Source organism: Hoplias malabaricus, chromosome 16 (assembly GCF_029633855.1).
Source record: "Hoplias malabaricus isolate fHopMal1 chromosome 16, fHopMal1.hap1, whole genome shotgun sequence".
Taxonomy (NCBI): Eukaryota; Metazoa; Chordata; class Actinopteri; order Characiformes; family Erythrinidae; genus Hoplias; species Hoplias malabaricus.
This window is the reverse complement of record NC_089815.1, coordinates 827,262-846,878: the sequence shown is the minus strand read 5'-3', so window position 1 is coordinate 846,878 and position 19,617 is coordinate 827,262. Positions and strand designations below refer to the sequence as shown.

Genomic DNA, 19,617 nt, shown 5'->3' with positions numbered 1-19,617 from the left:
ACACACCAGCGTTAAACACAGAACTCATCTCTGTAACACAGCAACACACACCAGCGTTAATCACAGAACTCATCTCTGTAACACAGCACACACACCAGCGTTAATCACAGAACTCATCTCTGTAACACAGCAACACACACCAGCGTTAATCACAGAACTCATCTCTGTAACACAGCAACACACACCAGCGTTAATCACAGAACTCATCTCTGTAACACAGCAACACACACCAGCGTTAAACACAGAACTCATCTCTGTAACACAGCAACACACACCAGCGTTAATCACAGAACTCATCTCTGTAACACAGCAACACACACCAGCGTTAAACACAGAACTCATCTCTGTAACCCAGCAACACACACCAGCGTTAAACACACAATTCATCTCTAACACAGCAACGTTAAACAACATTATTATGGTATCATTTTGTAAATTATTATAATTTTTAATAGAGTAACATACCACTGTAATAAATCTTCATTTATCACACAATGGCTATTTCAGATGAGAAGAGAGTCATTCTGGTCATTCCCAATTTAAAGGGCAGCTTGTTTTTTCAGTGTAACACAAGCTGAAGGAATGGAGGCCAGCTGTGTGTAACCAACCACACAGACCCTTCAAACACTCTTCTACATTTTGAATGAGATTCCCCACAGATACTGTTATCTTAAAATATGCGCTGCAGACATTTCTGATGAAATATTTGCACAGTGTCTGGCTGATTTACACTTACTGACCCCCAGGGGTGGGGGTGGGGGTGTGTGTGTAGGTCGGGGATGGGTGTGTGGGGGGGGGTGGTCCTCTGGGGAGTTTTCACTGCTCTCAGCCAGTGCTTTACTAGCAGACACACAGTCCTGTTTCTCACTTTGTAGAACAAAGAACAGGAGCGGTTTTATAGGACCCACCTTCAAATCCCACTCTATCTACAGCTCGACTAAACGAGTCACCGTGCCCAATGCAAATCACTGGCAAGAGAGGTGTAAAGCTCCTCAGATGTGGAATAACGGACCTTCTTATGTGTGAGGTATTGAAAATATCTTTCAGGAGGTGAACTCTTCATGGAGCCACAGCTGTTACTGGGTCAAATAAGGGGCTACTTCTTTGAATCTCTCCACAAACATTTGGCCAAGCTGTGTATGTTTCCTGTGAGATTTGTGTCACTCACATTTCAACTCCTTAACAGCCACATAACTCAGAGGACGCAGGGACACTCTGGCACACGTGGACATAGGGTGCAGAAGCTCTGATTTTTAAACATTCATTCGTTTAGTTCATGGAGAAATACAGCGTAGAGCAGGATCTCCTAATAAGGGCATGACACAAGGAACCATTCATACCACATGGTGCCTTATTAGCCCCCCACTAGTGCTCCTTCTGATCCCCTTTACACCCCCACACCAGTCCTCCTGTTAACAGCAATGCCCCTACCCCCATCCACACACACACACACACACACAAACAGAGGCCTGCTACTTTTCTGGAGGGAAACACTAAGAAGCTGAAAGCAACACGTACACAAGCCAAGCCCAGAAAACATTCACGCTCCACCGCCTCTAGTCAACTGCAACCGATAAGCCCAACATACCCCCCTCCCCAGCCCCGAAACACCCCCCCCCCCCCCCCAAACGCACTCAAAACTCAGTTAATATTTGATGTAGTGTGCATTGCACCTCAGCTCAGCTCCAAGAGCAAAGAGCCTGCGTGCAGACCGGTCTTATCCATTCATTTATGAGGCACAAGCACACGTCGTTATACAAACCTCACTTCAAACGTAAACTACAAGCGCGCTCTCGCTGCTCTGACAGGAGAGGCGGCGGTCCATAGCAGGCCGGGGGGGCGCCAATCACACCAACCGACCGGCCAGAACACACAGAGAAAAACAAGCAAGACGTCTGGGGGGTGGATCCTATTTAAATGCACCATGCAGGTAGACACTCATAAAATCGTCTCTGGCACCTGAGCTTGAGCTGAAAGAACTTTCCATTCCACCTTAAATTGTGCAGGGTTTATTTCTTGGGCCTGTGCTTAATGGAATTTTCTGTTTCACCTTAAACAGTGTAGGAGTTACATTCAGAAGTTACATCAGACCACTACCGTCATTTGAAATGCCCAAATAATTGCGATGATTATTAATATTCAATCATTTTGACTGATCTAGAAGAAAGACTGAGATGTCGCCTTAAGAGAGACATCCCTAAAGACAGTAAGAGCGCTGAAGAGGCAGAGACGCAGCTCGACTTCTTCCACATCTCCTCGAAGCTTGATACGGCTCGCGCTTCCATATCCACGCGAGCGCCCTCGGGTCAAACTCATTAATCCATTAATCCATCCGCAGGGAAGGGAAGGTGTGGACGGCTTTCCTCTTCCTCTTTTATCTGTCGTCCCTCTCGTCACGCCTCTGTGGTTGACTCTCCTCTTCCCGACCGTCCTAACGACCCGGGGTCTTTGCCTATTCATCTCGGGCCCCCGAAAGCAAACAGCCCCCCTGGTCCCTCAGCGCCGCTGCTTTCATGTCTGCGGCTTTTCATTTTTTACAGTCGCCGGCGACAAATCCGTGTCATTGTGTATTCTGCATGAAAAGTGAAGCCTGCTGGGAACGCCGGTCGACTGCATGAGAAAATTCCTCACATCGTAACGCAGCTCTGTCGGCTACTGCTCCACTGCTGAAGAGCCCAGTGAAATGTGGTTATCCTGTTTGTTTACATTTAGGTTTGAGGCGATCAGCTTTTGAAGCCCCTTTCTGACAAACACAACAACTCTGAACTTTCCTGGACATGATCCGGAGAAGCCGAATGTGAGAAGGCAAAGGTCCGGATCAGTTCTGCTGGACATGAAACGGGCTTTGTCCAGCCAGTGCCTGTTGTACTCATTCAAGGTAACGACACAAAGATTTTAAAGAAGTCAAAATGGACGACGATGGAGCTGTCATCAGACAAACAAACTAGTGGTCAACTGATGTGGTTGGTGTGGTACCGTCGTAACACCATTGTGAGGGACTTGGGTTCGATTCCAGGTCTGTGCTACACCAATTAAAGTCCTTGGGCAAGACTCCTAACACGGCGTTGGCCTGGCTATAATACCAGTAACCTTGTAAGTCGCTCTGGATAAAAGCGTCTACCAAAAAAAAGATAAGTCAGGCCAATAAAGGCCATTCTGACCTAATCGCCAGGTGGCGTCGCAGTCACAGAGCGAACTCCGGGTTACTGTCTGTGAGGAGTGTGGTGTGTTCTCCCTGTGTCTGTGTGGGTTTCCTCCGGGTGACTGTCTGTGAGGAGTGTGGTGTGTTCTCCCTGTGTCTGTGTGGGTTTCCTCCGGGTGACTGTCTGTGAAGAGTGTGGTGTGTTCTCCCTGGGTCTGCGTGGGTTTCCTCCGGGTGACTGTCTGTGAGGCGTGTGGTGTGTTCTCCCTGTGTCTGCGTGGGTTTCCTCCGGGTGCTCCGGTTTCCTCCCACGCTCCAAAAACACACGTTGGTAGGTGGATTGAAGACTCAAAAAAAAGTGTCCGTAGGTGTGAGTGTGTGAGTGAATGTGTGAGTGTGTGTGTTGCCCTCTAAAGGTCCGGGTGCAACCCTGAACTGGATAAGGGTTACAGACAATGAATGAATGATGTTAAATCTAAAGTAGAGTTACCTGGAGCTAGTGGGTCCCTTTAAGAAAATCAGCATCAAACTGATTGAACTAACCATTAACAGATTTTATTAACAGCTTTGCATGTATTATTTTACTGCTTATCTGCTCTGGATGGATGTAGCCCACAGCTAGCGTACAGGCATAATACATTTGCCTGACTCATGTAGCTCAGCCTTGATTGGTCAAGCTGGGCACTAATCTGAAAGACCAGTCCAGCCCTGGAGCAGCACAAGCTGGCATCTTCCAAACGAGCCTTGAAACAGTCTAAATAACACTTTAATATCCACACAACAGCCTCATAATGAGAATAACTACATAAAGGAACTGGATCTGTGATGTTTTCACTGGCTAAGGGGCTACGGACGCAGAGCAGGCGGCGGATCGCTGGAACGAGCCGAGAGCGAGCCCTGCTGACTTTTAAACAAAGTGTCCTTCAGTTCCACCGCTGACGGCTGACTCTTCCCAGAATGCTCTGCTGCATTCTTAATCGTGCTTGGCAGCCCAGAGCCGCGACCAGGTGCTAATAATGCTCGCATTCTTTATTCATCCTTCACTCCATCTGCATTTCCAATGAGGCGGAGGGGGAGAGCAGCGTCCGGGGGGAAAAGAGCGGCAGGGAAAGAGTGAAAACATCCGGCGCAGCGTTGGGCTTTATGCAGGACTCGGGTTGCTCTGTCGTCCAATCAGAGCAGGATCAGGTTTTAGACCTGAAATATTTTCCCTTAATGCAGATTTGTTTATGCAAAACACATCCTAAACAGCATTAAAGGTGCACACACCTCAACATATTCACATCACTCTAAAGATCAACACACTGTGGCTAATGTTTTTCAGAAGGTGTTGTTTATGCCCTCCACACTTAACACTTGGGTTCAGCTCCCAGCTCAGGCAGTGTTCAGGCAAGACTCCTACTGCTACATTCACCAACAACTGCAACCGGACGCCTGGATAATGGCAGCTGGGGAAGAGCGTCTGCCAAACGCCATAAATGTAGAAGTCAATGTACAAGGCACAAATCAATATCACATCCCTATTCACAATCACAGAGTGAAATACAGTGCACTGCAAAAGGGGAAAATCTCCTTGTAATTACAGAGTAGTAATAATGCAAAGGAATGACAAACTAAGCACATTTCCTTGAAGCGCACCAACACACACACTGTGAAACAGGATCCACCCAGTCTTCTGTGTGCTGCCTAACACGATAAACGATATAAAAAGTGAGAGCACAAAGACGAGGACAAACCCAACACAAGAGCACTGAGTAAAAACGGAGAAGAAAGAGAACAGAGTGAAAACAGCTAAAAACCAGAGCTTCTGCTCCTCGCTCCTCACTGCTGTGCGCTCGGGGTCGGGGTGAACAGCGAGCGGCTCATTATCATTTAAAGGAACAGGTGCTGAAAGCGGGCGTTCTGAACAGGGGCTGTTTACACAGGGGGAGAACACTGCTGTGGGGCTCGTGGGGTTTGGACCAAAGCGGGTCACAGACGTTCCACTGTGGAGAAGAGTGGGGATATGTCCTTTAAAGCTCAGCTATGAGCCGTAAAGCCTTTACTACACTCCCTTCTCCAGAGGGAATAGGGCTGAGTTGTACGTTTAATAACTGAACTGATTTCAATAGAAATGTTGAATCAAGGTGAAGACCCCAGTGATGTCAGAGCTAACAACTGCCCCCTCAAATCCTTCGCTACAATGCTTTGCTTCCAGCTGCAAACAGAAATACATTTGTATCATTTCATAATCGGACCACTCACTTCGACCAAAATAAACACACACACAAACACACACCCCCACCATCGTGACTACCAGGACATACGCTAACAGCCTGGAGAAGTCAAAGGAACACAGAGTGGGTGCATTCACTCTGATTCTATTTTGTGGTATAATTAAAGGAGCAATCTGTCTTTTTAGGTTAGGAAATATTATTCTGACACCTAGTGGTCTGGATGTGCTTCTGTATTAAAAATATTTCAAACATAGCCACCCCCATGTGTCGCCATGTTTTTTGAAGCATAAACCTAAAGCATAAAAACCACTGACTGCACCTTTAAGTTGTAAACTGCTTCATTGATGGACTAACAGTGCAGTTGCAGTACACAAAGACATTATTCAAACACATTATCACTCTGTAAGGTATTTGTCTACCAGGTTTTCATGGTGAAAATGATGGATTGCTCCTTTAAAGGCATTTTAATGATGTAAAATTTGGATCTCAGTATTGTGACACAGGGACACAGTCAACTCCACTGCACTGTTCCATTGAGATGAGAGTAATGACGCGCTCCAGGAATCAAAGCTGTGTTTGGTCAGTGATTATCACAAAAACTGTGAAATGACATATTTACATCGTTATATTTACATCGTTTACGTGTGTTATTTGCCTTGCATTGTCCCCGAGAGCTGATGTAGTATAAACAGTAGCTACGCCTTATCCTGTAGGACATAAGCCTCCTCAACTCTGTATAATCACCCCTGAGGATCTGGACAAGGCCTGGTCTGTAATACAACTCTCCAATCACTGTGTAATATCCAGATTTTAAAGCTATTATTATGTCTCCCCCTGTGGGTCACTTATAACATGCTCAGAACACGATTAGTGTGGTTCCTACCTCAGAGCCAAAGCAGCCTTCCTTACTGCCCTAGTCACAGCGACCTCCAGTGACTCCAGACCACCCAGTCACTCGCACTCACCCAGTCACTCGCACACTCACCCAGTCACTCGCACACTCACCCAGTCACTCGCACACCCACCCAGCCACTCGCACACTCACCCAGCCACTCGCACACTCACCCAGCCACTCGCACACCTACCCAGTCACTCGCACACCCACCCAGTCACTCGCACACCTACCCAGTCACTCGCACACCAACCCAGTCACTCGCACACCTACCCAGCCACTCGCACACCCACCCAGTCACTCGCACACTCACCCAGTCACTCGCACACCCACCCAGCCACTCGCACACTCACCCAGCCACTCGCACACTCACCCAGCCACTCGCACACTCACCCAGCCACTCGCACACTCACCCAGCCACTCGCACACTCACCCAGCCACTCGCACACCTACCCAGTCACTCGCACACCCACCCAGTCACTCGCACACCTACCCAGCCACTCGCACACCCACCCAGTCACTCGCACACTCACCCAGTCACTCGCACACCCACCCAGCCACTCGCACACTCACCCAGCCACTCGCACACTCACCCAGCCACTCGCACACTCACCCAGTCACTCGCACACTCACCCAGCCACTCGCACACCCACCCAGCCACTCGCACACCCACCCAGCCACTCGCACACTCACCCAGCCACTCGCACACCCACCCAGCCACTCGCACACCCACCCAGCCACTCGCACACTCACCCAGCCACTCGCACACCCACCCAGCCACTCGCACACTCACCCAGCCACTCGCACACCCACCCAGCCACTCACCCAGTCACTCGCACACCCACCCAGCCACTCACACTCACCCAGTCACTCGCACACTCACCCAGCCACTCGCACACCCACCCAGCCACTCGCACACTCACCCAGTCACTCGCACACCCACCCAGCCACTCGCACACCCACCCAGCCACTCGCACACTCACCCAGCCACTCGCACACTCACCCAGTCACTCGCACACCCACCCAGCCACTCGCACACCCACCCAGCCACTCGCACACTCACCCAGCCACTCGCACACCCACCCATTCACTCGCACACCCACCCAGCCACTCGCACACCCACCCAGCCACTCGCACACCCACCCAGCCACTCGCACACCCACCCAGCCACTCGCACACCCACCCAGTCACTCGCACACCCACCCAGTCACTCGCACACTCACCCAAGTCACTCGCACACTCTCACCCAGTCACTCCCACATTCACCCAGTCACTCGCACACCCACCCAGCCACTCGCACACTCACCCAGCCACTCGCACACTCACAGCGACCTCCAGTGGCCAAGCATATAAACTACAACAACAAAGACAGCCGCTCTGACCCAGAGTGCCCTTTTTCAAACAGGTTTTCTCAGGTCCAGAGACTTGTGCTGAAGCTAAAACTGCTTTTTTAAATCAGGTTTATTATTTTTAAAGATTATTTGTACTATTAAACGCATCAAATAAAATCACATACTGCACCTTTAATCAGAGGGACCTGAGGCTAAAAGAGCAGAGCTTTGAAACGAATAGAGGGTGGATGGAGAGAAGGGAACGACAGCGGCAGATGAAAAGAAAAAGTAAGTAGGATGCATGGTTCTCATTTGCATATGAGAACGAGCAAAACGCGCAGGCTTTCTGACGAGCTCACTCCAGCTTTGTGTGCTTTTCTCGTATGCAAATGAGATGCAAATTGCACACGTTAGGCCTGGTCATGGCAACCTGAGCGAACGGGAGCGTCTACGTAGACGTTTCCAACACGTTTTCCAGGTCCGCGAGGAAGAGGAGGATGAAGAGCGTGAGGACGAGGAGGAAAAATGATGAAGAGGAGGAAAAGGTGGAATAGAGGAAGAGAAGGAGGAGGAGGGGTGATGCTACTCTCGCTCCCTCTCTCTCTCTCTCTCTCTCTCTCGCTCAAACCCTACGCTCGTTCCCTATTCACCATCTCCGTTCCTCCGTCCCTTTTGTGGAGAAGAACCCGTTCCCCCCGTTCCTCGTCGCCCCCCGAGAATCGAAGGAGCTCTCACTCACCCGAGGGGTTGACGGCGGCTGGGGTTGCCATGCTCCGCGCCTCCGATAAAATCCAGCAACAACAACAACTACTACCACAAGACCACCGCCACAAAAACGGAACCACCCCCGTCCAAGACCCCCGAACCCAGTGAGGCACGCGGCGGTCAGATCAAACGGGGCCCATCCGTCGGTTTTGATACAAGCGGCGCGAGAGTCGGTGGTCGGTGTTTGTTTTGTTGCGCGCGCTGCCTCCGCTGCCCCCGCACCGCTTCTGCGCTCGAGCCTCCACAGGCGCAAGATGTCTGAAAGGTGGAGGAAACATCGCGAGATTTCAGAGGGAACACATTACCGCAGCTCGGGACCCAGAACAGAGCCAGACCAGAGTCCTGATCACTACAGGGGAGAAGGGGGCGGGGGGCTACGTTGGGAACGACATGTTAACTGTTAATAACATTAGAACATTCATTTATTCAGAATCTGTAACTGCTTCGTCCTGATTAGAGGTGAACTGGGTCCAAAGTCTACCCACAAACACTGGGCACAAGGCTGGAACACACCCTGGACAGAGCAACTCACACTCACCCAGTCACTTACAGAATCACCAACTCACACATTCACCCACTCACTTACTCACCCACTCACACATTTACCCTGTCACTTACACACGCACCCAGTCACATACATACTCATCCTGTCATTTACACACTCACCCTCTCACCCAGTCACATACACAATCACCCACTCACACATTCACCCTGTCACTTACACACTCACACAGTCATTGACACACTCACCCAGTCACATACACACTCGTCCACTCACACACTCACCCTGTCACCCAATCACTTACACTCTCGCAGTAATTTACACACTCGTCACTCAACACGTCACTTACACATCCACCTAGTCATTTATACCCTCACCCTGTCACTTACACACTCACCCACTCACTTACACAATCATACAGACATTGCCACACTCACCCAGTCACATACACAATCATGCACTCACACATTCACCCTGTCACTTACACACTCACCCACTCACACAGTCATTGACACACTCACCCAGTCACGTACACACTCATCCACTCAACAACTCACTTACACACTCATCCAGTCAGTTACACACCCAATGAGATGCAATGTACTTCGTTTGTTGTTATTGTTGATGTTGTTGTTTTTATGTTTAAGAGTTTCAACAGATTTTCTTTAAAAATAAAAGTGCAACAAAATATCATACGGATCGTAAAGGTTTATTTAATATCAAAAATATTAATATTAAAAATCACATTCTGAAAATGTTACTGTTTTAAAAAGGCAAACTCATATTTATATAAAAATACAACAGAGGAATGAATCAATCAATCAATCAATCATTTAATCAACAGACAACAAAGAGATGACATGTTTGATGTGTCACTTTGAAAGCATTGTTGGCATCGTTTGTTTATATTGTAATTACACCATTTAAGTAAAAATGTAAATATTTATTCCATGCAAAAATGTATTAGTAAATATTCAGCACCGTTACACATTAATCACCGGTACACATCATTCACAAAAACAGAAGGTTACATTGTGACAGGTGACAGACGACGAGGGGCTGTGACCCCAGTGAGTTTCAGCTGTGGTTCCACGGGGGCGTTCCTCGTTTGTTTCTTTAAAGCGGTCAGATGTACTCCATGAAGAGACCCATATCGAGGCTGTTATCCCAGAGAATCGACTGGATTTGCGTCTGTTCTCAGTTACGTGCTGCATGTTTAACCAAGCATCTGCATAATCCCTTCTCTGCCACATCAGAGGAAAGCGAAGCGGGGTTCTGGAGAAGAGAGAAAAATAGAACCATTGGAACCCAAATTAAATAAATGACTTAAATGTTTGTGCAACCAAACCATCTCCCGCAAATGTCCAGGGCTTATTACAGAGTCGGCTGTTTGTTCCAGACGTGTGGTCAGCTCCGTTTAAGATGAAGCAGCTCCAGAAAGTTCACAGGCTTCACTTCTCTCACTCTGATGTTTTCTCCTGTTTATTTTGTAGAGTGAGTTTTATTGTCACATGCAAAACAAGCAAAACAAGCCCTTCCACTCCACAATAAAATCCATACTTTGGTAATTCTCCATTCACCAGAAAAAATAATTAAATATATACAGTTTAAAGTTATAATGTGTGATATTGTGTAATTACCAGCTATAAATTACAAAATGGTTTATTTTGAAAACAGTAGAGCTGATGACGGTGTAAAATATTTTTCTGTGTTTGTGTGTGTGTGTGTGTGTGTGTGTGTAGGTGTGTGTGTGTGTGTAGGTGTGTGTGTGTGTAGGTGTGTGTGTGTGTGTGTGTGTAGGTGTGTGTGTGTGTAGGTGTGTGTGTGTAGGTGTGTGTGTGTGTGTGTGTGTGTGTGTGTGTGTGTGTAGGTGTGTGTGTGTGTAGGTGGTGTGTGTGTGTGTGTGTGTAGGTGTGTGTGTGTGTGTGTGTGTGTGTGTGTGTGTGTAGGTGTGTGTGTGTGTGTGTGTGTGTGTGTATAGGTGTGTCTGTGTATGTGTGTGTGTGTGTGTGTGTGTGTGTGTGTGTGTAGGTGTGTGTGTGTGTGTGTGTGTGTGTGTGTGTGTAGGTGTGTGTGTGTGTAGGTGGTGTGTGTGTGTGTGTGTAGGTGTGTGTGTGTGTGTGTGTGTGTGTGTATAGGTGTGTCTGTGTATGTGTGTGTGTGTGTGTGTGTGTGTGTGTGTGTGTAGGTGTGTGTGTGTGTGTGTGTAGGTGTGTGTGTGTGTGTGTGTGTGTAGGTGTGTGTGTGTGTAGGTGTGTGTGTGTAGGTGTGTGTGTGTGTGTGTGTGTGTGTGTGTGTGTGTGTAGGTGTGTGTGTGTGTAGGTGGTGTGTGTGTGTGTGTGTGTGTGTGTGTAGGTGTGTGTGTGTAGGTGTGTGTGTGTGTGTGTGTGTGTGTGTGTGTGTAGGTGTGTGTGTGTGTAGGTGGTGTGTGTGTGTGTGTGTGTGTGTGTGTAGGTGTGTGTGTGTGTGTGTGTGTGTGTGTGTGTGTAGGTGTGTGTGTGTGTGTGTGTGTGTATAGGTGTGTCTGTGTATGTGTGTGTGTGTGTGTGTGTGTGTGTGTGTGTGTGTAGGTGTGTGTGTGTGTGTGTGTGTGTGTGTAGGTGTGTGTGTGTGTAGGTGTGTGTGTGTAGGTGTGTGTGTGTGTGTGTGTGTGTGTGTGTGTGTGTGTGTGTAGGTGTGTGTGTGTAGGTGGTGTGTGTGTGTGTGTGTGTGTGCGTGTGTGTAGGTGTGTGTGTGTGTAGGTGGTGTGTGTGTGTGTGTGTGTGTAGGTGTGTGTGTGTGTGTATGTGTGTGTGTAGGTGTGTCTGTGTATGTGTGTGTGTGTGTGTGTAGGTGTGTGTGTGTGTGTGTGTGTGTGTAGGTGTGTGTGTGTGTGTGTGTGTGTGTGTGTGTGTATGTGTGTGTGTAGGTGTGTCTGTGTATGTGTGTGTGTGTGTGTGTGTGTGTGTGTGGTTGTACCAGTTCTACTGTTGACGTGGTTGTGCACATACAACCCCAGTGTGACTCCATATTGAAAATTAAAGCTTTCATGATTTGTGTACATTGTAAGCAGATACCCGGTATAACCACAGTGTTGCTTTGTGGTTGCTATGGTGATCCAGGTGGTTGCCACAGGATTGCAAGGTGGTTGCTATGCTACAGTGTTCTGAATGATTGCTATATGGTGTTATGTTGTGATTTCAGATTGTTGTTAGGGTGTTGCTATGCAGTTGCTATGGTACTGAAATAAGCAGCTCATGTGTTGCTATGTGGTTGCTAGGGCAACTCTGCTGGATGCTGTAGTATTCTAAGTGGTTTGGTGGTTGCTGCTTGTTGTTTTCTACATCGTTGCTAAGTGGCCACTTTGGTATTTCAGGTGGTTGCTAGCTTGCAGTAAAGTTTTCTTATGTTACCTCAGGGTGTTCAAGTGTAGTTGTTACAGTAGTTTACAGTAAAGAGATAAGCAGTGCCCTGTGATGGACATAATTTTACGAGCTGCCGTCGTGAGTTGGATAAAAACAAACGTGATCTCTGCTGCAGCTGGAGATTTTACAGATGGAGAGTTGGTGCTGGTCGTCTGCACTGCATGGCGTAGAGTGACGACTCTCTCTGGACTATCAGCGCTCATGGTTTAGTCCCTACTCGGCTAGGACACGGTTCTAAGACCAGGACCAAATTTACCTGATGGACATGTAAAAAAAAAAGCCTGTAGAGTAAAGCCCATGCAGTGAAAAAGTGCCAGTTGTGCGTTTATATCCTTCTCTATTGCATTCTTGTTGGTGCTTTGTTCTCAAACATAATATACATTTTGACATTTGGTGAAATAAGCCTCAGAGTGTATTCAGAGTTTCCAAATCCAGCCTGTTTTTTTCTTTCATTGCCCGCAGTAAAACTCCTCAGTGTTGTGTTAAACCCTACATGGTTGATCTGGAGGAGCTTAATGCAGTTTAATTCTGGAGGAGGTGCTTTTTCTGGGCTGCAGACCTCATTTAACCGCACTGGTTTTATTGTGTAGAGCAGGGCCTTGCTGCAGTGCTAATGGTACACATTAGTTCCTTTCCTTAGCCCAACAGTACGGGGTTGTAGCTTTTAATACCCCCCCTGTATTTCACGCTTAGTGTTTTGAAGTTTGCAGCACAGCCCAGCACCGGCTCCATTAGTCAGAAACCCACAAACATACACAGTTCACAACAGCAATAGGACGCACATGTGCGCTGGTTATTTAGCGTCTGCTCCGCTAATGCACTAATGCTACATTTGGGCTGATTTATGGCAGAGGGCTGTTCACACTCAAAGATGGAGGGAAATTGTTTGTGTGAGTGGGCCATGAGTCAGCAAGAGCTTCTGAAGTCTCAGGCCTACGTTGTTGGAGGAGATGGCTGTAGAAAACATACACAACGAGCCTCAGTGCCCTTCTGTTCTACAGGAATGAAGCCAGAACTGTCCGCAGTGTTGTCAGATTTCATACCAGAGTCTGCATTTGGGTAAACACGCCCACTTTGAGCTTCGTTGTGATGATTTCCTCATATCGCATCTGCTCCTCGTGAGAATTTCCCATTCCACCTTAAACAATGAAGCATTTTAGTGAAATATTAGCAAATACTGCTCCATTTAAGGTGGAATGTAAAGTTCTATAGGTGCCAATATGTAAATGTCACAGCATTTAAATTTGAATTGAACATTATACAGGTGACAGAATACAGCTTCTGTAGCATTTAAGGTGGAGAGGGAAGTTCTGACAATTGCTGCTGCATTTATGTTGGAATTGAAGGTTGGTACATGGCTGTAATTTCTGCAGCTTTTAAGGTGGAATGGAGAGCTTCCATGTCAATCAGTCACGTTCCACTATCAATCTGAGATGAGCATGGTACTGAGTTTCTTTTAGTGTGTCTGTGGATATAGGCCTTCAGTCCTCCACATATACAGCTTGAATAATTCCAACAAAAACCCATGAAACAATATAGGGTACACTGGAGCAGCTGCACATGAGCACAATGTCACCACACCTAAAGCTAACTGCTAAGCCTTGGTGTGTGGAGCAGAGCAGCTGTGTTTTCTAGTCTGAAATGCATGGAAATCCGTCCAATATTTTTTGGAATAAGTTGTTGTGCTAATGCTAATCACACAACATAGAGCCCTGACCTCACTAATGATCTCATGGCTGCCATCAAATCCTCACAGCAGTTTTCCAACTTCTAGTTACCAAAAGTAAACTGATAATGTTCAGTTGGGTTCAGTTGTGAATATAACGCTGCTCTGCACTTTTATTCTCCCCAACATTTTAAAAAGTACAGCAACACCTGGACCTCAGCCGGTTGTGTCCTACATACAGAGCAGCAGTGTGAGGGTTTCAGATCAGGGCAAGCGTCTCATTTCAGTCGCTCTGAGTAAATCCCAGCAGAAGGAGAGCTTCAAAGCACTTCAAAGCTCGGAGTGTTTTAGTACCCTCTGAGATTTACATGTTAATGTCAAAGGGATTTCTGTCCGTGAGGAACGTCAGGATTCAAACACACAGGGAACGTCTTTACCTAGTGCTACTACAGTGTTGCTAGATGGTTGCTATGTTGCTCCAGGTGGTTGCTAGGTGATTGCTTGGAGGTTGTTCTGGTATAAGTTTCCAAAAGATTAAAAGGATGTTGCTAGTTGCTAGTCATGTGGTCTTCCGGGTGATTGCTAGTTTATTGCTAATATGCTGTTTGTAATATGTTATTTTACCTTGTTGCTACCATATTGTTATGTGGTTGCTAGGGTATATATGGTATTCCAAGTGTTTGCCATGCGATTGTTAGCTGGTTGTTATGGTATACAGAACAAACTGCTTAATAGGATGTTGCTATTTGCTGTGGTATTCTGGGTGATTACTATTTTATTGCTAATATGCTAGAGCTGAAATATTTAATTTCACTTGTTGGCACTTCACAGGCAATTGTTATTAGATTGTTATGGTATGGGTTGATGATATGTGGCTAGTTGCTACTTCTGTGGTGTTCTGGGTGATTAATAATTTGTTGCACATGTGCTAACATGCTATTATACTATATAATTTGCTATATTAGTATGCAGTTGTTTATGTATGTATATGGTGTTCCAGGTGGTTGCCAGGTGATTATTAGGCGGTTGTTATTGTTACTAGGACATTGTCAGTTGTGAGTTCTGTAGTATTCCAGGTGATTTCTAGTCTGTTGGACGTATGTTAATATGATAATATCATATGATGCAATGCTAATATGCTGTTGTTTATGTTATTATAGGTTCCTATTGTTGTGATGATATCTGAGGTGGTCGAATATAGAACATCATCTTTATGTCGCTAGTAAAAAGTGATTTTCAATTGTAACAAGCATCTGATTGGACAGGAGCCCAATGACATAAAATATCTTCTTAAAATCACATGGAACTAAGAGCATCACATTTTTCTAATACACCACCCATGAAAAGGCAAAGTTATTTGCGAAGTTGGAAATCCTTACCATTACAATTATCACCGGAATCCTCTTCTGTTTCTACTGCTTCCAGTTTTTGAGAAGGAATGTCGGGGGTCTTGGTTTTCCTTTTCTTTCCTGTGTTTTTTTTACGCTTTGAGTAAATCCAGACACTCCTCTGAGCCCAGCACAAGATTCTCAGGTTTCCACACATTTCTGTTTCCATCTGTTTAAGAAACGTCTCAGTGGAAAGCTCCTTTCCGTGAGGAAAACTGGAAACATTCTGTACATTTCCCTTTCTTGTCCATCATCCAAAAACTACCTTGTTAAATTATATACCTCAAAATGACTGGGTGAACACTGTCCAACTTGTAATAAACAGCTGATGTTTCCTCAAATCTGAGCGTGAACTGACACCACGAATACAACAGAGGCATTGTTCTGCTCGCTGCATTCCAGCCAAACACTTGGCCTCGAATACAGAAACATTTGGCCTCGATGTACAAACCGCACAAGTTTTCTTTATGATTCACCCTTACTTCTGACCAATGAGGTTGGGGGTTTAATGTCAGGCGGCCAGTGAACTGTGAGTGCTTGAAGTTGAAGTTGGAAGTCGGTCAGCGTAAGGATCTGAACCACTTGCTGTACTGTGATGGTCATAATATCGTCCCCAGTGGGCAGTGGTCAACACGGGAAAAGTGGCATCTGTAGATGGAACTGAGCGTCTTTGGGCACCCCTGACCCTGTCACCGGTCACGGCCATCCTTCCTTGGTCTCCTTGTGGTACATACTGACCACTGCACAAACCTTCATCTTCACTAAAGTTAAAACACGTACAAACACAGCATTTTGCAGCATTTTTCTTTGGCACGAGCTGCTCGAGTCGCTCGGTCCGCTCCTGTGTTTAGGTTCTCCTACGTGTCGATCCCATGTGGCAGATTGGATGGGACAGAGTCATGTGACACCAGTGTGGTAGTGGTTTTAAAGGGACAGTACATGAACACACAGTGGGGACGTATTAACAGAATGAACAGAATTATAATCGAAATGGACAAAATTATGTCAATTAGGAGTTCTAAATGTTTGGCTTCATTTTAGATGAATTACTGAGCCCTAAGAAGTGTAACCAGAGCATCAGTGGTACTCACATCACCTGTGGGAGGTTTTAATCTTATGGCTGACTGGTGAATTTACAGTGCATACATTAAAGTGTAGGGCGGCACGGTGGCGCAGCAGGTAGTGTCGCAGTCACAGAGCTCCAGGGATCTGTGAGGAGTGTAGTGTGTTCTCTCTGTGTCTGCGTGGGTTTCCTCCGGGTGACTGTCTGTGAGGAGTGTGGTATGTTCTCCCTGTGTCTGCGTGGGTTTCCTCCGGGTGACTGTCTGTGAGGAGTGTGGTGTGTTCTCCCTGTGTCTGCGTGGGTTTCCTCCGGGTGACTGTCTGTGAGGAGTGTGGTGTGTTCTCCCTGTGTCTGCGTGGGTTTCCTCCGGGTGACTGTCTGTGAGGAGTGTGGTGTGTTCTCCCTGTGTCTGCGTGGGTTTCCTCCGGGTGACTGTCTGTGAGGAGTGTGGTGTGTTCTCCCTGTGTCTGCGTGGGTTTCCTCCGGGTGACTGTCTGTGAGGAGTGTGGTGTGTTCTCCCTGTGTCTGCGTGGGTTTCCTCCGGGTGACTGTCTGTGAGGAGTGTGGTGTGTTCTCCCTGTGTCTGCGTGGGTTTCCTCCGGGTGACTGTCTGTGAGGAGTGTGGTGTGTTCTCTCTGTGTCTGCGTAGGTTTCCTCCGGGTGACTGTCTGTGAGGAGTGTGGTGTGTTCTCCCTGTGTCTGCGTGGGTTTCCTCCGGGTGACTGTCTGTGAGGAGTGTGGTGTGTTCTCCCTGTGTCTGCATGGGTTTCCTCCGGGTGACTGTCTGTGAGGAGTGTGGTGTGTTTTCTCTGTGTCTGTGTGGGTTTCCTCCGGGTGCTCCGGTTTCCTCCCACAGTCCAAAAACACATGTTGGTAGGTGGATTGGAGACTCAGAAGTGTCCGTAGGTGTGAGTGAATGTGTGAGTGTGTGTTGCCCTGTGAAGGACTGGTGCCCCCTCCAGGGTGTGTTCCTGCCTTGCACCCAATGATTCCAGGTAGGCTCTGGACCCACCGCGACCCTGAACTGGATAAGGGTTACAGATAATGAATGAATGAATGAATGTATGAACATTAATGTGTGTGCTTTCTTATGTTTGTCTGTATGTATTTTTCTTCTTTTCCTTCTTTCTCTCTTAATTCTCTCTCTCTATATATATATCTCTCTCTCTCTCTCTGGGAGTCCTGTCATGGTTGAACAGATGTACAAATGAATCTCTGTTGTATTTTGAAACTACTCCTTGTTCTTTGCTCCAATACATTGTCAAAGCAAAGAGACTGTTACATGATACCACAGGAGAAATTACTCTGTGTGTGTGTGTGTGTGTGTGTGTGTGTGTGTGTGTGTGTGTGTGTGTGTGTGTGTGAAAAATATCAGAGCATTGTGTCTCTGTCCAGTGGAGATTTTACAGAGGAGACGTCTGCGTTGCGTGGCGTAGAGTGACGACTCTCTCTTCATTCATTTTTCATTCATTGTCTGTAATATTTTTCCAGTTCAGGGCGGTGGTGGGTCCGGGAGCCTACACGGAATCACTGGGCGCAAGTCAGGAACACACCTGGAGGGGGCGCCAGTCCAACTGAGCATATCATCACTGTCCATTTTGTTTATGTTACGTTTACTCCATCGTTTAAACACAGCAGCTGTCTTTCACACTGTTTGAGAAACTGATGATGATTGGACCAATAGAAACACTCCAAAATTACTTCCAATTAAATCATTTTGCTTCGACTTTCATTGAAAGTTATGAAGGTGTTTTCCTTCTCCTGTAAAGTTACTATTTCGAGATACATGTTTGTATGTAGTTTGTGTCCTGTTTCCAGCGAATAGAAGGTTGTGTTCGGGGATTTACCAGATTCAAGGCATTCCCTCGCTTAAGGGCAAGGCCTCTCTGTTCCTCCAGGTTCTTCCAGTTTTAAATGTCCTCTCAAGTTTGAATTTCCATGGGTCCTTGTTGTCTGGAGGTATGGGCCTGTGGTAACTCAAGCCGATGCGTGGCACACACTGGAAATAACAAGTGTCTCAAGTTTCTGGGTCCTGCTCACTTTAGAAGACCCATGTATCTTCTCAGAGGGGCAGTGACAGTGTTGTCAGTGATTATGAAGTTCCTGAAAGACCTGCTGCTCTTAAATATAATCTCTATCTTACATTCCCTTGACCCACTTCAGTTCACCCTCTGCCTTAATAGGGTTAGATGATGTTATCATATTCCTGGATGTATATACTGTCCTAGAATTCTTTCTTGGGACGATATTTATAGATTACAGCTCTGCATTTAACCCTGTGTCTCACTCCCGCTCTCAGATCAGACACCGTTCTCTTTCATGGGACCACTTTCTGACCTTGGATTATTGGGTTTTTCATGGTGCAGGTCCATCCTCAGTTACGAAGGATGATTACTTTCCTACTGCTCCTTTATCCTTTATTACCACAATACAAACATTAATACCCCCCTCTCCCCCTGTTCCTCAGCGCTCAGGACCCCCACAGAGCAGGTGTGATGTGGTGGTGGATCATTCTCAGCGCTGCAGTGACACTGACGTGGTGGTGGTGTGTTAGTGTGTGTTGTGCTGGTGTAGAGTGGATCAGACACAGCAGTGCTGCTGGAGTTTTTAAACCCCTCAGTGTCTGGTCTGAGAACAGTCCACCGACCAAAAACATCCAGCCGACAGCGTCCTGTGTCACTGATGAAGGACTAGAGGACGAGCGACACACACTGTGCAGCGACAGATGAGCTACTGTCTCTGACTCTACATCTACAAGGTGGACCAACGAGGGAGGAGTGTCTCACAGAGTGGACAGAGAGTGGACACAGGGTTTAAAAACTCCAGCAGCACTGCTGTGTCTGATCCACTCTACACCAGCACAACACACACTAACACACAGTGCTCTTTCTGAGCACTGTCCCATCTGTTTGGGGACTGGTTTGTTTCTAATGTGAGGGAGGTGGGGAAGCCCAATCTTTCAAGGCAGCCTTTTAGAAAGTGTCCCCACTGGAAGATTCAGTGTGCGGGGAAACAGCGCCGCGGAACGTGACAGAGCTGCTCTACAAAAGACTCTAGTGTAGAGTTACCATCAATCAATGAGATTCACACCATTAGACCAGCCACTAAAACTCAGCCCATTACTCAACCCTCTGTTCCCAGACTGTTCTCAGCTCCACAGTCAGGACTCAGAGCCAATTCACACCACACCACTCTGACTTTACCTCTCACTGTGTTTTTATAAGTGTTTTTATGTGTTTGTACTCTTA

General features: G+C 47.0%; 1 protein-coding gene across 1 annotated transcript in view; it reads right to left on the bottom strand.

Moving 5' to 3' along the window:
• Positions 1 to 8,594, bottom strand: part of arnt2 (aryl-hydrocarbon receptor nuclear translocator 2) — a 79,705-nt gene extending 71,111 nt beyond the window's left edge. The window contains exon 1 of the mRNA XM_066647958.1: positions 8,321 to 8,594. Within this exon, the coding sequence (XP_066504055.1) occupies positions 8,321 to 8,351 (31 nt within the window). The 5' untranslated portion in view covers positions 8,352 to 8,594. The remainder of the gene's footprint in view (positions 1 to 8,320) is intronic.
• Between the last annotated feature and the right edge of the window lie 11,023 nt (positions 8,595 to 19,617).